The sequence below is a fragment of the Xyrauchen texanus genome, chromosome 36 (genome assembly GCF_025860055.1).
Source record: "Xyrauchen texanus isolate HMW12.3.18 chromosome 36, RBS_HiC_50CHRs, whole genome shotgun sequence".
Classification (NCBI taxonomy): domain Eukaryota; kingdom Metazoa; phylum Chordata; class Actinopteri; order Cypriniformes; family Catostomidae; genus Xyrauchen; species Xyrauchen texanus.
Genome location: NC_068311.1, coordinates 6,286,742 through 6,306,048, shown reverse-complemented (window position 1 = coordinate 6,306,048; position 19,307 = coordinate 6,286,742). Strand labels below are relative to the sequence as shown.

Here is a 19,307-nt window from a genome sequence, read left to right as displayed (position 1 = left end):
AGTTACGTTTCAAACCTATGTTATGACAATTTAATAAAATAAATAAAAAAAAAACACTGCACAAAGAATTAAACAAATTCTGCATTCTGTAGTTTCTCAAACATTTAAGCATACGCATTTAAATCAAAAGATCTTTAAGATCATGAGAAACATTTCAGTCAAGTGTTTCAAAGGTTTTGACCGGTTGTGTATGTATATATATATATATATTTGTATCAGGCTACATGTCTGCTTCAATAGATAAGGATGGTAGACTTACATAACTCTCCAGAGTACTGCGTGCTAGTCCCCATATAACTGCTGTCCGACTGCTCCGTGGTGGAGCGCTGGTGCTGACCCCTTGACCCCTCTCCTTTACGAGGACCTGTTGACCCTTTAGAGGAGGCTGTTCCGGATGAGCTGTGGCCCCCAGGGGAAGGGAATGATGGTTTGTTGTATGGCAATATGACCTCTTCTGAAAGACATGAATATCAAGACCATATATTTAGAATCCTATTCAGACGTTTTGGTGAAATATGAATAAGCTAAATATTACATCTAAGCCATGGTACAATAACTACAAATGCACATCAGTGAATTTTTATTTTATTTTGTTCATTTATTTTTTTACTTATAATAAATGTATCTTTTCATTAAAGACTTTTTGCCTTTTATCATAGTGCTGTTGCTGGCATTTTATAAAAGCAATAAGCCACTCGAGTCCATGCGTTACGTTGATTTTACCATTGGTTAAAGGGGCATTAGACACTCGCACTTTGCACTGTGCTAAAGAACAACACTGTGGTAAAATCACTGTAGCACACTCAAACTAACACTTTCGTGGCTAATTGCTTTAGCAAGTAATTTTTCCAGTTTGGAATATTTGCTAAATTGTTTTTTGTCTGACTGGTAATAAGGTTACAAACTCTTGCCAGTTCTGACCAAACCTTACTAATAATTAATATGTTCAGACTGCTAAATATGTCTCCAAACCAAAGTTTAAGGTGAAAATGAAGACTGTGCAAGATGCGAGCATCTGTGGCTTCAACCAGAAGTGTTGCCAGATCCTGCTCTGCATCCGATTAGTGTCAAGGCAGATCCAGGCCTGGTTCTCTATTTTTTGTTTGGGCTGGAAACATATAACCCTGGATCCTAATAATCAGGCAGGCACAGATGGAGCTAGGCTTCATTGCAGCATGTGTGTGTATACAGTGAAAGCTGAGGGCTGGAGCGATTAGGGTACATCTGTGCAGCTAAGTGTGCCTCCTGTCTGCTGGTTCCTGGAGAAGGCTGGTGTTGGCCATGGAAGAGCTCACTAGACAAGGCAATCTGATTGATTCAGCCTGGTCTCCTTATAGCAGGGCTTGTAAATGAATGCCAATGGTCCACATCTGGCACTGTCAAACACCTGCCTCTGGTGACCTCAATAGCAAGATAATATTTTACAGTCCTGCTCTAATAAATTAAGAGCGTGTTTACTGTGCCTGGCTGATTTGTCTAAAATCATATGGGTGATATGTACACGTGAAAGACTGTTCTCGTATATAAAATTATATTTAACTCTTTGTGTTATTTAAAAAAAACAAAATGGCTTTTCTGATGACCATTTGTACACCATCTTAGATAAGCAGGAATTTCCATGGTTTATGCTAGATTGACATGTTTTGGTCTTGTCTTGCTGGTGTAACCAGTGTAGCCATGGGTTTACCAGCTATAAATGTCTTCAATGGAAAGGAGGAGGCGAGAACCGGCTTGACGATATAAATAATAGTTTTAATGATAAACTTAAAAGAAGACATAAACACACATGACGGACATGTCCGCTAACGATCTCTCTCTCCCGCACGGTCCCCTGCAGTCAGCCTTTAACCCTCACAGAGGAATAATTAGCCTAATACGGGACCTGGTGCGTAGGATCACGACCCGGCCCCGCCATCAGCCCTGCCACACCAGCAAAGCTTAGTTGGTTGACCAAAGAAGTCTTCATGGACAAACTAGTTTGGCAAAAGTTTAACTTAGATGAAGTTTGTTTGACCAACGAAGTCAAGCTGGAGAAGTTAGCTTAGTGGGGACATCATAAAAACTTAGTGAAGTTGGTTGACTATGGAGATCTTGCTGGTTATATTAGCTTAGTGGGGACACCAGCAAAACGTAGTTGGTCAAGTTGGTTGTCAAAAGAAGCCTTGCTGGTCAAACTAGCTTAGTGGGGCTACCATTATAAAATAGTTGGTGAAGCTAGCTGACCAGGGAAGTCTTGAAATTTGTACTAGCTTAGCTAGGACACCAGCAAAACATAGTTGGTCAAGTTGTTTGATCAAGGAAGTCAAATCTGGTAAAACTAGCTTAGAGAGGTTACCTGGAAAACTTAATTGGTGAAGTTTATTGACCAAGGGACTCTTGCTTAGTGGGGACACCAGCAACACTTAGATGGTCAAGTCAGTTGATGAAGGAATTCTTGCTGTTCAAACTACTGTAGCATAGAATGGTTACCAGTGAAAATTAGTTGGTGAAGCTGGTTGACCAAGAAAGTATTGCTGGTCAAACTAGCATAGTGGGAACACCAGAAAAACACAATTGGTGAAGATGGTTGGCAAAGTCTTGTTGGTCAAACTAGCTTAGTGTGGACACCAGCAAAACTTAGTTGGTCAAGTTGTTTGACTAAGAAAGCCTTGCTGGTCAAACTAGCTTATTGGGGACACGAGCAAATCTTAATTGGTGAAGTTAAATGACTAAGAATGTCTTGCTGGTCAAACTAGCTTAGTGGGACACAAGTAAAACTGAGTTGATCAAGTTGGTTGACCAAATAAATCTAATTGGACCAGCTAGCTTAGTGGGAACACCAGCATCCAAAACACATCACAAGCTGGTCTTTTCAGCAGGGTCATTTTCTGATGTCTCCTCTCCCCAGGTCTAAGTCCTAGACTTCAACAATGTTAGATTTCTGTCACAAGTACTTGATAAACTAACAATCTTTCTACCTGAACCAGGACCATTTTTCTGTCCTCTTCTATTTTGGTCTCCTTGGTCTATGGACCCCAGTCTGTCCTGCGCTTGCCAGTGGCGCTCCAGTGAGGTTCTTGCCTGCCGGTCCAATGAGCTTTTCATCTCCTCCAGGCCCATCAGTGGCTGCCTCTCCAGCGAGGAGGCCTTCCGATCAGAGGGGTTGGGCAAGTTATTCGCACTCCTTACCCCCGGGATGCATGGTGTCTGAAAGGGTGGAGGCTCTGGTGGTGGGGGCAGGTCTGGGATACAAGCAGGGGAGTGTGAGTTAGCAACCATACAACATGTATACCACTTTTTGGCATGTACATTTTCCATTTATGCTTTTGTATAATTTTTTGAATACATTTAGGAGTACGTTCCCTTCACTTTTTGGGATTTAATCCTTGTCTTTTAAGGGTTTCGCAGCAGTACAAAGAAAACAAAATGTAGCCGGAAACACAAATAGAAATATAAGCCAACCAGTAGCATTGGAGGTGGACTAAATGATTGCGCAATTGTAAAGTAGTATCCTACTATAGCTAGTGCTTTCTTACCAGCTTCTGCCTTTCAGCAAATAAATTAAGATTAAATCAGTCACATTTGCAATAGAGATCAACTGATATGGGCCAAGTCCTTTTTTAATCTTTAAAAGGGGTTTTAACCAAACCATTAGACTATTGTCTCAATCAAGTTTTGGTATTATCTGCTCATTAAAAACTGGATTAAACATTCTCACCATCCGCGCTGGCATCGCGGCGGTGTGGGGCAGTGCCAGGGCCTTTGTGTTTGCGGGTGGGCCTTGCCGCCCGCTGGTGACCCAGGCTATGTGTGCCCACCGTGCTTCCATCTGTGGAGAATGGGCTGGCAGGACGATGTCTATGAGAAAGACCTTTATCTGTAGTGAGTGACAGAGAGAACTATGGTTACAGATTAGCCTTCATTGTTATTGAAATTCACAGAGATGATTAATCTTGAAAGTGAAGTATTGCAAGATGCTCAGAGGGAGGGTAGATAGCCTGTTAGTTTGATTCAGAAGAAGCAGGATCGATCAATACATTTCTTTTATATTGCAAAGCCTGTTGGAGATGACCCAGAGAAGATGATTGTGGAAGTGACTTCATGGATTTCTGTGGAAAAAGGCCCAACAATCAAGATGATTATGGAGGCATTTCTTGTCAGAGTCAGAAAGAACCGCAGAAAGAAACATCACATCACAAATTCTCTTGAATATCTCAGTTGTTTCTCCTACAAAGCAATGAGATAAAAAACCTTGGAAATGTCATCTGTATCTTCTTAATTTTATAGTCTATAGTCTTAATGTGCATCAACTTTTGTCGCATTTGTGCCTACTTTTTTCTTTTAAGGAATTTGAGGAAAAACGTCTGAAACAAAACGTCTCGGTTACATAAAACGTAACCCTGGTTTTCTGAGTGGGAACGAGACGATGCATAATTGCACTGGGACAAGCCCTGAGTGTCATATGCCAAAAACTTGCTACTTTAACATATAAACATTCATATAAACATTCCTCGTTGATGGAGCTCTAGCATTCAGATTGGTATCAACCACAGCAGGGGATAACCCATTATTCAAAAGCGTGCCCCGCCATACCAAATATTTCACAATCTTGCTAGAGGTGCCAAGCGCTGTCCCAACCCTAAGACAATATGTCTGTTCTGACTGGAATCTCCGAAGGCATTTCCTCCAGGAGAGACCAATACTTGAGTCGATAAACATACATGAGATGGCCAAAATGGCAACACTAACAGAAGCCGAAGACGATCCTCCCGAACTCTCTGCAGAACTGCGTGCAGCAGACTTCTCTGTGGGAACTTGTAAAGATGCATTGTCGGCCTCAGATGTGCCAATGCATCAATGCCCAGCAGTGTTGGGGGCAAGAGGGAAAACCAGTGGGGACAGTGTGAAGTCTCACTCAAAGCAAACAGGCCCACTTCTGCTCTGCCGAACCTTCTCCAGATTTGTTCCATAATTCCAGGCATCAAGCTCTGGACAGGAGATCCACCCCAAATTCAACCGGCCCGGGACATGCACAGCTCATAGAGACAGCGCACTGTCCCATGCCCACAGAAGAATGCAACATGTTAGTCTCAGCATGACATGAGAATGCACTCCTCCCTGGCGATTGATGTAGGACACAACCATCTTGTTGTCCGACCAGATGAGGACATGGCTACCCTGAATCTCCGGGAGGAAAATCTTTAACGCCAGCAGCACCGTGAACAACTCCAGACAGTTTATGTGCCAATATGGTTTCTGGCCCATCCAAATCCCGTAGGCTGTACAACCCTTGTATACAGCGCCCCAACACGTAGAGGAGGCATCTGTCATTATAACTTTTGTGGCAACAAAAACATTGCCTGGGGGAAAGACAGCAGAAGCCATGATCATGAGCCCCAAAAGCCTGTGAAATGTTCTCGTAGGGAGAACACATCCTACTCTGAACATTGCTAGACACTGGTGAAATGACAGAACGCGAACTGGAGACAGACATGCCTGCATCGCTCGCGAATCCAGCTCCAGCCCTAGAAACAGAGTCTGTTGCCCTGGAAACAGGACACTCTTGACTAAGTTAAACACATCCCTAGATAAAATGGCTGAGAATGACATCTCGATGTTGGGCAGCCAAAGTCTCAGATTGGGAAAACAACAACCATTTGTCGAGATACCTTGAAGCCTCAAGGGCGTCAAATCTGCATCCATGCATTTTGTGAAAATGTGTGGTGCCAGTGCATGTCCTAACGAATGGACACAAAATTGATAAGTGAATCTGAGGATGCGCCTGTGCTTCGCTGCAATCTGAATATGGAAATAAGCATCCTTCAAACCAGTCCCCCGGCTGCACTTGTGACATTATTTGTTTCTGTGTCAGCATTCTGAACTGATATTTCATTAGATAAAATTTCTAAACCAAAATGGGATGCAAGTCACCATCTTTTTTTGGGACCAGAAAATAATGGCTGTAAAAGCTGCATTCTCTCTGAGAAGAGGGAATCTCCTCTATTGTCCCTTTTTCTTAGAGAGAATGAATTTCCTGAATCAAAAACAGGACTTTCCTAAGCTAGCTGGTCCGAACAGAGCCCGGTTGAATTGAATTACATAGCAATGCTTTATCATTCAAAGCACCCAGTTAAAAATGCCCTGCAGCTACTGCCACACCGACAGACAGGTAGACAGATTAATGCAAGGTTCTTGCCTGCAGCGCTACTTGTAATCACTAGATGGAACTCTTGGCTTATTATGGCGACTACCCCAGAACCAGCGGCAAAGCGGAGAGAAGCCTTCGCTCTTATAATACTGTGGCTGGTTGAAGGGAATTTGATAATGTTTTTGCCTTTATTGTATTTAGGAATGATGAGCATCCTGAATGTATATACAGCAGGGACACTGAGGGATGTTTATTTCAGAAAAATGGTTCACCACAATGGCACCAGCATTTGTTATGGGGGGAAATGTGGTTCTTGTGTTCACTGTATGTTTTGTGTACGCTTCATTGAACATCAAATTCTGTTATGCATGTCTCGAAAACCTGAGTCATTGAGACAGAGGTGGAATTCGATCAATAGCTATAAAAAGCAGTCACTCTGAATGTATTTATACCAGAGGATGCCAGATAAACCATCTTCCCTAGCATGGAACGGGGAAGAATGTGTGAACATGAAGGGGAATTGAAAGCAATCAGGCTCATCACAATGGCTCCAGAATTCTTATGGGGGAACAAAGTGTGGTGCTCTATCCTGTGTTTTGTGTACACTTGTACTTGATGAACATCAAATTCTGTTATGCATGTCTCATGACCATTGGTCATGGAGACAGAAGCTGAATTCGGGAAGCGTTTTGAAACAAAATATTTTGTAAACCAGTCCCAACATATAATGGGGAAACAACGCATAGTAACCAGATAGCACAAAACACCCTCATGAACAAAAGCATCGCCTTAACCAACTTGTTCCACTGCATGAGCCGTGGGGGTAAAAAGGAGGGAAATTCCAAACAGAGCCGATATTAGCTCAAAGTATTCCTTTGGTTGGACAGCAAAACTATAGTGTGTAGATCCAACAACTGACTGAAAATAGTGACGTCCATGCTGCTACCAAAAAATCGAGCAGAGATACTGGTGTGCATATCTTGTCTCGCTAGAATGCCCACGTGGTCCATGAACGGGTGAAAGACAAAAAAAAGAGTTAAAATACCTTGCATCTCCAGATAGCACCCCGAAAGTATAATGGCAGAACGAAGCACACATGCATTGGTTCGCCATCACTCCTTTGGGGAATATTCTCTTATTCCAGCCTCCTCATTCTGCGGCCGGGCTCACCGGTCCATGCGTGATCCTCTCTGCCATGAGCAATACACTTCGAAGGGGGAAGGGAGAGAGAGAAAGTCAGAGGCTGCTCTTCCATTGCCTTATTCATGTGCATTCTCCCAGAATGACACAGAAAAAGACAATATGGACAAAGGGGCCAATTTGTTTCCTTACCTTCAACGACAAATTCTCTCACACAGCATTTAAAAAATAGCAACAGCTAAAGACATGCATGGTAACTCTTTCGCATGCTTGTTCATCAGAAAATGGCCGCCGAGGTAGGCCTCAGAGCATGTCCGACGAGACTCGCACTTTCACTAAAGGGGTGGGTGATAAACACGAGGAAGAATCCAATGTCTGTGTGCACTCCAATCTTCTCAGACACACGCCAAAAAACCCTAAACTGCCCCAACACATGGAGCTCCAATCTGGGGGCTGTGCAACTGGAGCAAGTGGGGATAACACCTCATGGTGAGAAATTGCGAGCCTCAAACAGCACCACTGTCCCTGTCGGACCCTTGTAATGTTTGGAATAGAACGCATTCAAATTGCTCTGAAATTACGCTGTATAAGACGAGTCAGTTCTTAAATTTCATCCTGAGTTGCCACTCAAAAGGGAGAATAATTATGATCCTCGCTTCGAAGTGAGTCGTTGGTACAACATGGGCCAGACAAGATTGTGCACTGAAGAACAGAAAATCTGACTCAATGGTGCCAAAGCAACAGCTTTTCCGGAGACCATGATGTAGCTCCCTAGGGGCGAAGCTTATTCTCCACTAGGCAATAAATTGGCATGATTGTACAAGGGCTTCAGACCACGAGGCACTCAGGGTGTGTCCCAATGTGATTACGCAGCTCAAGTTCCTACGAAAGGGAACTGATACTTAAAAGAATCATCACGGAGAACTCCATTAAGTTTTGTGGCTTAAGAAAAAGCAACCTCTGAGCAATAAAATAATCTTCTTGGGAAACACCAAGTCAAACTTGAAGGGCATTACTACAAAATGAGAAAACACGAGTGCCTGATCTGTTCCAGGTCAATTTATTCACTTACAGCACAAAATGATTAATTTCTTTGAAAGCATAGGGCTGAAACTCTGCAGAAAGTGAAAACAGCCATCACCAAAACCATAAAGATGTTAGTATCTGCACCATGCTGCTTACAAAAACCCTTCAGTTGAAAAGCAAGAATTCACCAGCATAAAATCAGAGAGCAGCCACAGAAACAGCCACAGAGGGAAAAGAAGCATCATTCAATTAAGAGTGAACCATTTTCCAGTCAGCAAACATCAGTCTTCTAGATTCAAATTCCTCTTTTCCTCCAAACCGACCTCTTTTGCTTAGGCTGGTGCCGTCCAGACGGTAGCCAGCCTTGTCTGCGGCCGCCACTAGAGCTTGTGCAAAGTTGCAATGGGTGAAGAGCGAGCCGTCAGAGGAACTGCCAGCACTAGACCTCTGGCTGGAGAAGTTTCGGTCGTCTTCCTCTGAAGCTGAACCCCAGCCATTCACCATGGAGCCTGGAGGGGAGCAGCCGCATTACTTAATAATTAAAAGTTAATGAGGCGTTTATGAGGGCAACATTTGACACTGGATGAATAATTTACCAGAACAATATAATTAGGGTTTTAACTCTGTGCTGGGAAAGATTAGCCTCTTATCTGAATATGGTTGTGTTGAATAATAATAATGTACATTAATAGCACAATTGTGTTATATTTGATAAGAAATGATTCAGCCACCTTCATAATCTTTATCGACCTTTACAGTTATTCTTAAACTAATGACCAAAACAACAAAAAAAGAGGAGGCTAGATTATAGAAAACTTTCACCATCAGTATTTGAAGCACAAAAAACAAAACACAAAAAACAAAATACAATTTTGCAATGGCTTGGGTCATTGAATCAGTGTTGGACTACAGTTTGTATGTAATTTATTGTCTGAAGCTTTTTGGTTTATTTTATTTATAAATTTTTCTTGGTTAACTAATTTGAGCTTTACTTAGAGGCAGGTGAGAGGGTATTTTTTGTTTCACCCGTCTGTCATTTTTTCATCCTCTGCATAAATTCACCATACAACCAGCCACCTGACTACAGATCAGTGGCGACCTAACTTTCTTTTGATTGCTCTAATGGTGAGGAACGCACGCACCTGCACGTGGCCTCAGGTGAAGCGGCTGATATCTCAGATGGCAACATGCAGCATGATCAAAGCAACCACACGGTTTCATGCTGTTCCTCTTCTTTGGCACATGTCAACTTTATGGCATGGGCTTTTTTGATTGATAGCAAGTGACACATCCTCGGGGAGTTGATGTAAGATGAAGGGACATTTGTTTAATGATTTGGAAGTAAAGTTAAGATTACAGTGCTGCTTGCCTGGGTAATGTTTCTAGTTTCAGCCATATGAAGGCAAGTGTATACATTTCAAGATTCAATGTCAAGCTCATTATTTCCTAGTGATGGATTAACGTTATGTATTGTTTAAAGTAATCTGAGCAATTTTTTCCAAAGCTAAAATAGGTTTTGGGGTGGGACTGTCTGGTTTTTAAATCAATAACATTTTTGTAATTCAGTTTGGTTCCATTAATAATGCAAAAAATGACACACAAGTCGCATTATAAAACCTTGAATTTATGAAAAATTATTCAATTAATAATTACAAGTTATTTACAAAGCATATTACTTTGGAAAGGGGAACACTTTTGTAATCACCTTGAGCAGATTGGACAGAAATTCAACTAATAAACAAGATGCATAAGAAAATGGGTAGCTGACATTAAATACTTTTAAAACGTTGACCTGTCCTTCGGTGTGACATGATATATTCCATCTAAAACTATTTAAAAAAAAACATTTAGCTAATTCTTTAATAATTACTATGCAAGCAGGTTTTATTAACCCTCTGGTGTCGACGGATGCGCCGGCTGTATTTTCCGTCATTACAGCGGAAACAACTATAAATGTTCCGTCATTTTGGGGCATACAGATAAGTGTAAGACATCATTAGAGATTATAAAGGGTCTGCTTTTATTTGTGTACACTCACAATTACAACAAAACCTTGTGCTTTTGTAAAATAAAGAAAATAAAACACTTTCTATTTCTAAAACACGTCACAAAAATTGAAAAAACTGAAACTTGACGAATACTTAACACACAAACATGAAACGTGTCAAAAGAAAGCTTAAAATGTCTACTTTTAAATAAATAAATTCAAATTTAAAACAAATATTCTCCTGCAATGTAATCTGTATGAAATAAAGTGATGTACAGTTTCTCCTGGCTCAGCTAATTATCCCTAATATGATCACACCCACGGGCAGAGGGCACTATTCATACGCTAATGTGCTGAGACGATCAACGCAAATGGTACACGCCCCCGACTGTGCATTAAAAAACATCAAGTTCATTCACTTTTCTGCATGTTTGGAAGATCTCACATTACACAGGTGAGGAAGCTCCTGGATAGTGATGAAGAGTTAACATTTTCCTTAGAAGAAGAGCAGGACATTCGCATTGTGAAGAGAGACTTGATCCAGCCGAGGATACATTTTGGATGAGTAAGTCATTTAGTTTTCATTAGTTGACATGCTATTTTATATAAACATGTACATATTTTACTAGTGGGACTGTTTCCAGACTTGCCAGCCAGGATTCAGAGTATTGAAATTTGAAATATGACTCCTAATTTTTTTACATTTCACAAAATGTAGCAAGTTTTGTTACATTTAAATGCTGTTTCGGCTAAAGCAAGCATTTAAATTGTATGTTGTATAATATAAATATGATATGTAATATGATATAAAAATAATATGAATGTTTAGATTATATTTTAACTAGTGTTTATGCTGCCTCATTATCATCAACGAAGATTGTGCTTGCAAATATCTGTTCGGGTGTAAATGTGTCAAATGTGATGTAAATATGCCCATATTAGAAAATCAGCATATTATAATGATTTCTGAAGGATCATGTGACACTGAAGACTGCAGTAATGATGCTGAAAATTCAGATTTGATCACAAATTGAATTTTACAATACATTCAAATAGAAAACTGTTCTTTTAAATTGTAAAAAGATTTCAGAATATCACTGATTTTACTGTATTTTGGATCAAATTAATGCAGAAGAGCAGAAGAGACTTCTTTTAAATGGTAGTGTAGGTCTAAAATTAAGTCTTTATGTAAAGAAAATGTATAGTCAGATTACTTCCTTTAACTAAAAACTTGATGTAAGTCTCCTTACATTCATTTTCTCTCTATCATATTCCTCAGTGATAGGCCCAGTGGAGGGGTCTTTGTCTCCTCAGGTGTGAATCACATCAATATTCATGATAGTTCACGCCTCCTCGCATATGACCTTTCTAACACTAAAAGTGTCTTACATAAGTTAAATGCCAAAATTGTTTTGTATGAATGAGTGATCAGGATGGTTTTCACATCATTTTGTAGCAAAAACTCTAGGCTACACGATCCAGTTATCAAAAGTATTGTGGAAAAATGTTTAGTATCTGTTATATGGCCTTATTTCAATGACAACATTTTTTAGTTAAAAAAAAAAAAAACATGCATAAACGTTATTTTCTCAAAAATACAAACATGTACACACATGTTGCTCACATATTATTGTAGCCCAGTTTGTGCTGAATATCAGACTTTACCAATTAATATGTTTTTAAGCAACTGAAAAAAGCACAAATGTCAAGGCATGTCAAAACTTCTCCAGGGCATAAAACACCCTCAGACCCCAGAGAGTTAATTGAGAAACTGCATGGAATATATGTACATCATTTGCTAATTCATTTGCAACATTGCAGGAAAATTTAAATGAAATACTAAAGGCAAAAAGGATACTAAAAATGTTACCTAAAGTCCACGGACAAGTATGTGTAAACAACCCAAATAAGAACAATAGAAAATCTATTATAATATCAATGAATAAAACAAAGGATTTCTAAGCACCAACATACAATATATTTAGAGTGTGCTTCTTTTGTCTAAAGGAAAAGAATGGGAAGACAATAAAAAAAAAAAACTCTTTCTAGCAGTCTCTTCCAACCTCCATTTCTTAGGAAATTGCATGTGGCTTTGTTTCGCTAAAAAAAGTTGAGTCCCTCGGGACAGTCTCTCAGCAAAGCAAGACTTCATATAATGAATTGGAAGTGCTGGCAAAGGCGGGTACCGAGCTCCACATCAGAAGGGACAGCTCCTGCAGAATACCTGCACTACACCTCAGCGCCTCCTGCCTCCTCCTCCTCTTCTCTCATCTCCTCCAAAGACAATATCCCCTCTAACAACAAGCCACCTATAACAGATCTTAGAAATACCAAGCTTTCAATGTTTGCTGTATAATAATGCTGGCAACTGCACAACACTAACAATTCTACAGCCAAAATAAATTTTGGAAGGCGTTTGCAAACCGTGGTGTACCATGAAGCAAACTTACCACAAAATTGTTTGTAATTTGGATTTGGCAGTGGCAAATGGCAAATGTTTAAAGAATGAAAACTGAAGCTACTATAAATATGGAGCTAGTACAAAAATCTGATATATGATTTTTGAGCATTTTATGGACAAAGATGCCTTTCTGGTAATTTTTGACAGTACAAATTAGGCAGGGAAAAAAAAATCGATATTGCGCTAAGAATTGCGATATTTTACCTCACACTACTGTACTGATATTCTCACGCTAAGAAACAATATTCTTTTCTGTTACATTTTTCACTTTAATATTTTTGGGAAAATAAGAGTCTGACCACATATTAGACCCAGTCTTTGCCTTCATCATTTGACCAAAATGCAACTTGAATCTATGAGCACATTTATATGCATGATCTTGCAGATTTTGCTTAATAAGCTGTTAACGTGTGTGGTCATGTAAATGGCTTAAACTGTTTTCTTTTATCGGGTCATAAATGGTTATACATATGGTTGAAGCATAAACCGATCAACAAAGGTAGACCTTTTTTTTATTTTGTATTTTTTTATTTTATTTGGCAGACACTTTTATCCAAAGCGACTTACAGTGCACTTATTACAGGGACAACCCTCCCGGAGCAACCTGGAGTTAAGTGCCTTGCTCAGGGACACGATGGGGGTGGCTGTGGGGCTCAAACCAGCGACCTTCTGATTAACAGTTCAGTGCTTTAGCCCACTACACCACCACTACTACTTTTCCCATAACCCTGATTTTGCATTGCATTCAAGCACCTTTATCGGTGTCCTTACCATGTCCAATTGTTGTGTGCATGCCTGTTTACGTTTTGACGTCAAAAGCGGAGAATAATCAGATGATTTCAAATCTCAAGAAAAATGTATTTCTTGAGTTGTCAGATTTTTTGAATAAGCTGATTTTTGATAGTTATCATTGGTGTGCATGTACATGCTCTTTAACTTTTTTTTATTTTTTAAGGAAGTGAGACAGATTCTCCAAACAAGCTAGACTGCAAAAGATTTTGTATAAAGATGGAAGTGGAACAAATGTATGCAATTTTGCATACTATTTCCTTGTCTCTACAATGAAGTGAAACAGGAAGTTCAGCACATGTTGCACAAAGCACCAACCAAATCAAAACAACTCAGTAAAGATCTAAATATAGAACCATTTTGGATCAAAACACACTAAATATAAAGACTCTAAATATTAACACATATTGTAACACCAAGTCCCACCCCTAAATCCTATTCTCTTTCCCTCAATCAGTCTCTTTTCATTTTGATATTTCTAGGTTAATTTTCACAAGGAATTTGCAGAACCGTAAAGCTCAACCAACGCCCAGATGCAACTAAAGCTGATTTACACTGCCCTGAGCCCTCATCTACATATCGTTAAGCATAGTAATCATTCCCCTTGACGAGTGGGCGGAGACTCCCACTTCAGGACATGTGACCTCGCTTGCTGCAACCAGAGCAACAGGAGCAGACAGGAGTAGGACAGTGAGCTCACCGCTCACATTACAACACTCATAAAATACTCTGACTGTTTCACGTCCGTCCGTCCGTCCGTCCGTCCGTCCGTCCGTCCGTCCGTCCGTCCGTCCGTCCGTCTATCCGTCCGTCTGTCCGTCCGTCTGTCTGTCCGTCCATCTGTCTGTCGTCCGTCCGTCCGTCCGTCCGTCTATCTGTCTGTCTGTCCGTCCGTCCGTCCGTCCGTCCGTCTGCCGCTCGTCCGTCCGTCTGTCCGTCCGTCCGACCGCCAACCGTCCGTCCGCCATCTGTCCGTCCGTCCGTCCGTCCGTCTATCTATCAGTCTAGTCTAGTCTGTTTTGTCCTCCCTTGAACTCAGTCATTCTTCTCTGTGCTCAGAGATTGCTAAAGGATCATTGTAAATTCAGGAATGGTTTCTGGCATACCCCATGAAAGGGGCAACAAGATCAGATATTGCAGAACTGTTTCCAGACACACAAAAGGATGTAAATCAGTCATGCACAATGATAATGCTCGGAAGATCACTGTTCCATTTTTACTCAGTCCTGTGGTAAATTGGAGAACACAGGACTCTTAGTTTCCAACCCTGTAATGTCACACCCTTCACTTGCCCTTGATGACAGAAGGCCCATAAAACCCTTTCAATAAGTTGTAAAATGGAAATGGTACCTCTTGCCATGAATGGGGAAATTGAGCCATGAATGTGGCATTTGTTCTTAATTGATTTTAAAATATGTTTTAATGTATTATATATATATATATATATATATATATATATATATATATATATATATATATATATATATATATTCACACACATATGAATATATATGTTCAGTATGTATACTGTATTGTATGTCATTTATGTATGCATGTATGTATGTATGTGTTTCTGACTCTATATCCATATGAAAGTTTATAGTGGGGTCCAAAAGTTACATGCTAATTTGCATTGTTATAATTTAGTAATAATATTAATAATATTTAGTTAATTATTAATTATTAAATAAATTGTAATGAACTATACTCATATACGGTTATATAAATTTAAATAGCTTTTATTTAATTTAATTGGCATTTTGTAACACTCTATCCTCCTCCTTTCCCTTCCACCCTCTCTATGGCCTTTTTTAAATTCATGGACCTTTCTCCCCTCATAATAGCAATTACAATTCAGCTTATCCTTCAATGCCTGAACAAACTAGATTTCAATGCTGCCATTTTTTTAGATAAGGGGGAAATAAACACGCACCTGACACACACATAATGACAAAATTATGTAGGTATTTACACACAAGCAGAGGAAAACAAAGTATTTCACTATGTTGAACACATGTGAAAAAAAACATGACTACCTTTTCATGTAAACAATAGCAATACAATCTCAAAATGCCCACTGGACTGAAATATGTTGTTTTTAGATCAGAGACTGTTATCACCATTTTATTGTCTTATCTTTGCACTGCACATGCTTTTGAACTGCAATTTGATATGAGAACATATCGTTCAGAGTTTTTGACCAACTGGACTGCATTTTAATTAACATTTTTAAAAGCATCTTTATAATGCTGAATAATATTATACCGCTTTTTCCATACTCGAGTCCTGAAATTAATTGGAGAGATAGAAATCCCAGATAATAGGGAAGACGGATGAGATAATGCACAAATGAAATGGTGTAAATGCATAGCAAAAACACAATCTGCACTGACCATCTCACAGTGCACCAAACCAAATGTAGATTAAAGGTGCACTCAGTATATTTTGTCTTTGTTAAATAAAGTTTTACCACAAAAGAAATCAATAAGACTTATATTTAAAATGATGATCACTTACATGAGATAAAGACTCCAGTCATATCAGTATCCTAATAAAAGCTGTTTTGCATTGTACTGCATCCACACCTCTAGGTGTCAGTGCAAGTCTGAGACGACTGTCGAATAGGCCAGCACAACATAAATCAAAAATATACTGTGTGCACCTTTAAAAGATATATTTTTGCTCTTTTGAAGAATAACAAAATGTCCTTTTGGTAAAATGATTTATTATATTATTTATTATATGCTATTTCAATTTTGAAGTGTTAGTTGCATATGATAATAACAAAAGAACACGCTTACCCGTAACCGAGCTGTCCAAGTTGTCCATGCTGGAGCCTGGCGTGTGTTCGATGCCCCTAATTGGTGGTGACATCTCGTATCCTTCGTCCTCTTCATCATAGTCATCTTCATCAGGGAGGTCCGTCTCGATGTCGGACACTAGGGTGCTGGAAATGTAGCCCACGGGCGGCGCTGGGGCCTGGGGTGGGTAAGGCCCACCCTGCATGTGCCTGCAAATCACTCCAAACGTCAAACACAAACATGGTACGCTTTTTTCTATAAGCAAGTGAGCACTTCAGGAGTTGTCAAGGGTAGACAAAGGGTGTCAATGAGCGACAACGCTAGACAAAAGAGAAATGCGTGGGGTGTGCCGTCTGTCATGCAAATTTTGGTATTCCTAGTACATTTCTTGTCATGTCTCACAATTCGACAATTCGGCTAATTCAGCAGCACTTCGGTTTGCATGCTAGCACAATGACCTACTAATTGCAGTTTGAAGAGGATACAATAGAAGGCATGTCTTTGCTGTGGCTGTCACCCACTAGACAGCTAGGTTCGATGACAGCCCGACTGTGTCTATATATATGTGTGTATTGGTGTGTTTGTGTAGCGCTGCATCTTTGAAGTGGTCTGTGCCAGGATTTGGACATAATTATGGGCTCTTCCCAGTTGTCAAAAACACACTGTGAGCTACATACTCATTATGGTGGTAACATGACATCTTCCTCCTGACAAGAGAAGCCTGTTCCCTCAGTGCTGACTGTCATAAGCGAAAGTTGGTTTCTCTCAGAAAGACATGTTGAAGTTTGGGCTTAACTTGGAGGCATCAAGAAAAAAACTTTATGCAGATGGGGTGGACGACTGAACAATTGTTTTGATATTTATTTCAGGTAAATTTAGTTTTATTTGTTCAGAAAATGCTTTATCCAAAGTGACTTACAAATGAGAAACATAAATATATTTAAGCATTTTAGCAAGTAAACAATTTCGCCAAAGATAACAATTAAACACCCATCTGGAGACTGATGTCTCGTCACTGCTGTCCTGTACTGTGACTGACTGAACCGCCATAGTTTTTTCTTTTTTTTTTGTCCCCTTTCCTCCCCAATTTGGAATGCCCAATTTCCAATGCGTTCCAAAGTCCTCGTGGTGGCATAGGGACAAATCTCAGTTTCCTCCACGTCCGAGACGTCAATCCGTGCATCTTATCATGTGTCTTGTTGAGAGTGTTGCTGTGGAGACATAGTGCGTGTGGAGGCTTCACGCTATTCTCCGCAGCATCTATCCACAACTCACCATGAGCCCCATAGAGAACGAACCACATTATAGCGACCACGAGGAGGTTACCCCATGCGACTCTACCCTCCCTAGCAACCGGGCCAATTTGGTTGCTTAGGAGACCTGGCTGGAGTCACTCAGCACGCCCTGAATTTTAACTTGCGACTACAGGGTTGGTAGTCAGCATCTATACTCGCTTAGCTACGCAGGCCTCCACCGGTCCGTCTTTTCTAAACTTACAGACGTGACCTAAAGACACAAGGACGAATGACGTAAGCCTGCACTTTTGCACCAATTCTGACCAGATAGCTCGAAATAAATACAATTGCTAAAGGCTTACCATAATGAATCGGTGACAAAGACATGGTTTTGAACACAGCTTTTTTATGTACTCACTTAATAATGAACTTTTGTAAATTGTAACCAAAAAAAAAAAACTTAAGATATACAGTCTATTTTTAAAGTTGTATCTTACCAAGTCTGTTTGTCCAAGTCCAGCTGGTAAGCGCGTGTAAGTTCGTCGAGGTGGGCCTGGAGCATGGGTTGTATTTCCTCACGTGGAGAGGGGCTCAGTGTGGCTGTGGACTGTTTGCCAAATGACACCGCTGCAGGTGAGGACGCAACGCCCCGGATGGGAGGAGTGGGCACACGTTCCTCTTCTTCCTCCAGCTCATCTTCTAAACCCTGGTGCAGGTATGTCTGCACAGGCAACGGTGGGCCCCAACCATCACTCTCATAGCTGTAACAAATGATGATAGAAGAAAAATTAAACCCAAGACGGATTTGTTGCACCTCACTATTAAACAAAACTGCTACAAAAGAAAACTAAACAATAAACTAATAAAAATCCATTTACCCCCTGCATTTTGTGGGTGATAACAGCACAACGTTAATTTCGGCAGGCCAATAGTATTGAATTATGTGGATACAATACTAAAAATATGCATAATTTACATAGAAAAGAGGTGTGTTTGCGCTGAAACGAATGACAATGCATTAATTTAAATACTCTCAGTGCAACGCTATTTCAGCACATTGAGTGACTGGTTAAACTGTATTGTGGGTTGAAAGAGAATTGTACATATGTTTTTGCATTGAAATATCACATGTAAAAGAGCTGAAACTGTTTATTTGCCCCCAAATTTTCTAAATATTAGTCTAGCCATAAGTTATGGATATATTGAGTCTTAAATTTAGCAACATTGATTTCTCTCATTCTTTAAAAGGGTTAGTTCACCAAAAAATAAAGAATTTAAAATGACTCAGCCTTGTGTTTTTTCTTTCTACCATGTAACACAAAAGATGATGTTAGGCTAAATTTTAGCCTCAGTCAACATTCACTTTCATTGCATCTTTTTCCATACAATGAAAGTATAAAGGGTTTTTGAGGCTGAACTTCTGACTAACACCTTTTTGTGTACCACGGAAGAAAGTTTAATAAAGGCAGTTATGGCAGAATGACTGCATTTTATATTTCCCTGAACTGTGCTTATACATGCTGAAATAATACACGTCATAAAGCCAGTGTTGATTAGAGGAATTTGTCAGTGCACATCCCGTAGGACATAACAGTTTTAATCTAAGCCATTAAAGACAGTGGCGAGATTTACAATGCAGAAGACTCCTCATTTGCCAGAGAGCCTATTAAGGCAGATGACTCTCCGAGATGGAAATTAACAGGGTTGAAAGGCAAGCACACCTCTCAGTGCAAGACATTTA

General features: G+C 40.0%; 1 protein-coding gene across 11 annotated transcripts in view; it reads right to left on the bottom strand.

Moving 5' to 3' along the window:
• Positions 1-19,307, bottom strand: part of robo2 (roundabout, axon guidance receptor, homolog 2 (Drosophila)) — a 572,271-nt gene that overhangs the window by 1,235 nt on the left and 551,729 nt on the right. For 9 of the 11 annotated variants that reach the window (XM_052106908.1, XM_052106906.1, XM_052106913.1 and 6 more), the window contains 6 exons: positions 18,064-18,327; positions 16,332-16,540; positions 8,617-8,802; positions 3,698-3,856; positions 2,958-3,221; positions 260-454 (listed from right to left, as the gene is read on the bottom strand). In XM_052106908.1, the coding sequence (XP_051962868.1) occupies positions 260-454; positions 2,958-3,221; positions 3,698-3,856; positions 8,617-8,802; positions 16,332-16,540; positions 18,064-18,327 (1,277 nt within the window). The remainder of the gene's footprint in view (positions 1-259; positions 455-2,957; positions 3,222-3,697; positions 3,857-8,616; positions 8,803-16,331; positions 16,541-18,063; positions 18,328-19,307) is intronic. The other 2 variants (XM_052106907.1, XM_052106917.1) reach the window with 2 other exon arrangements.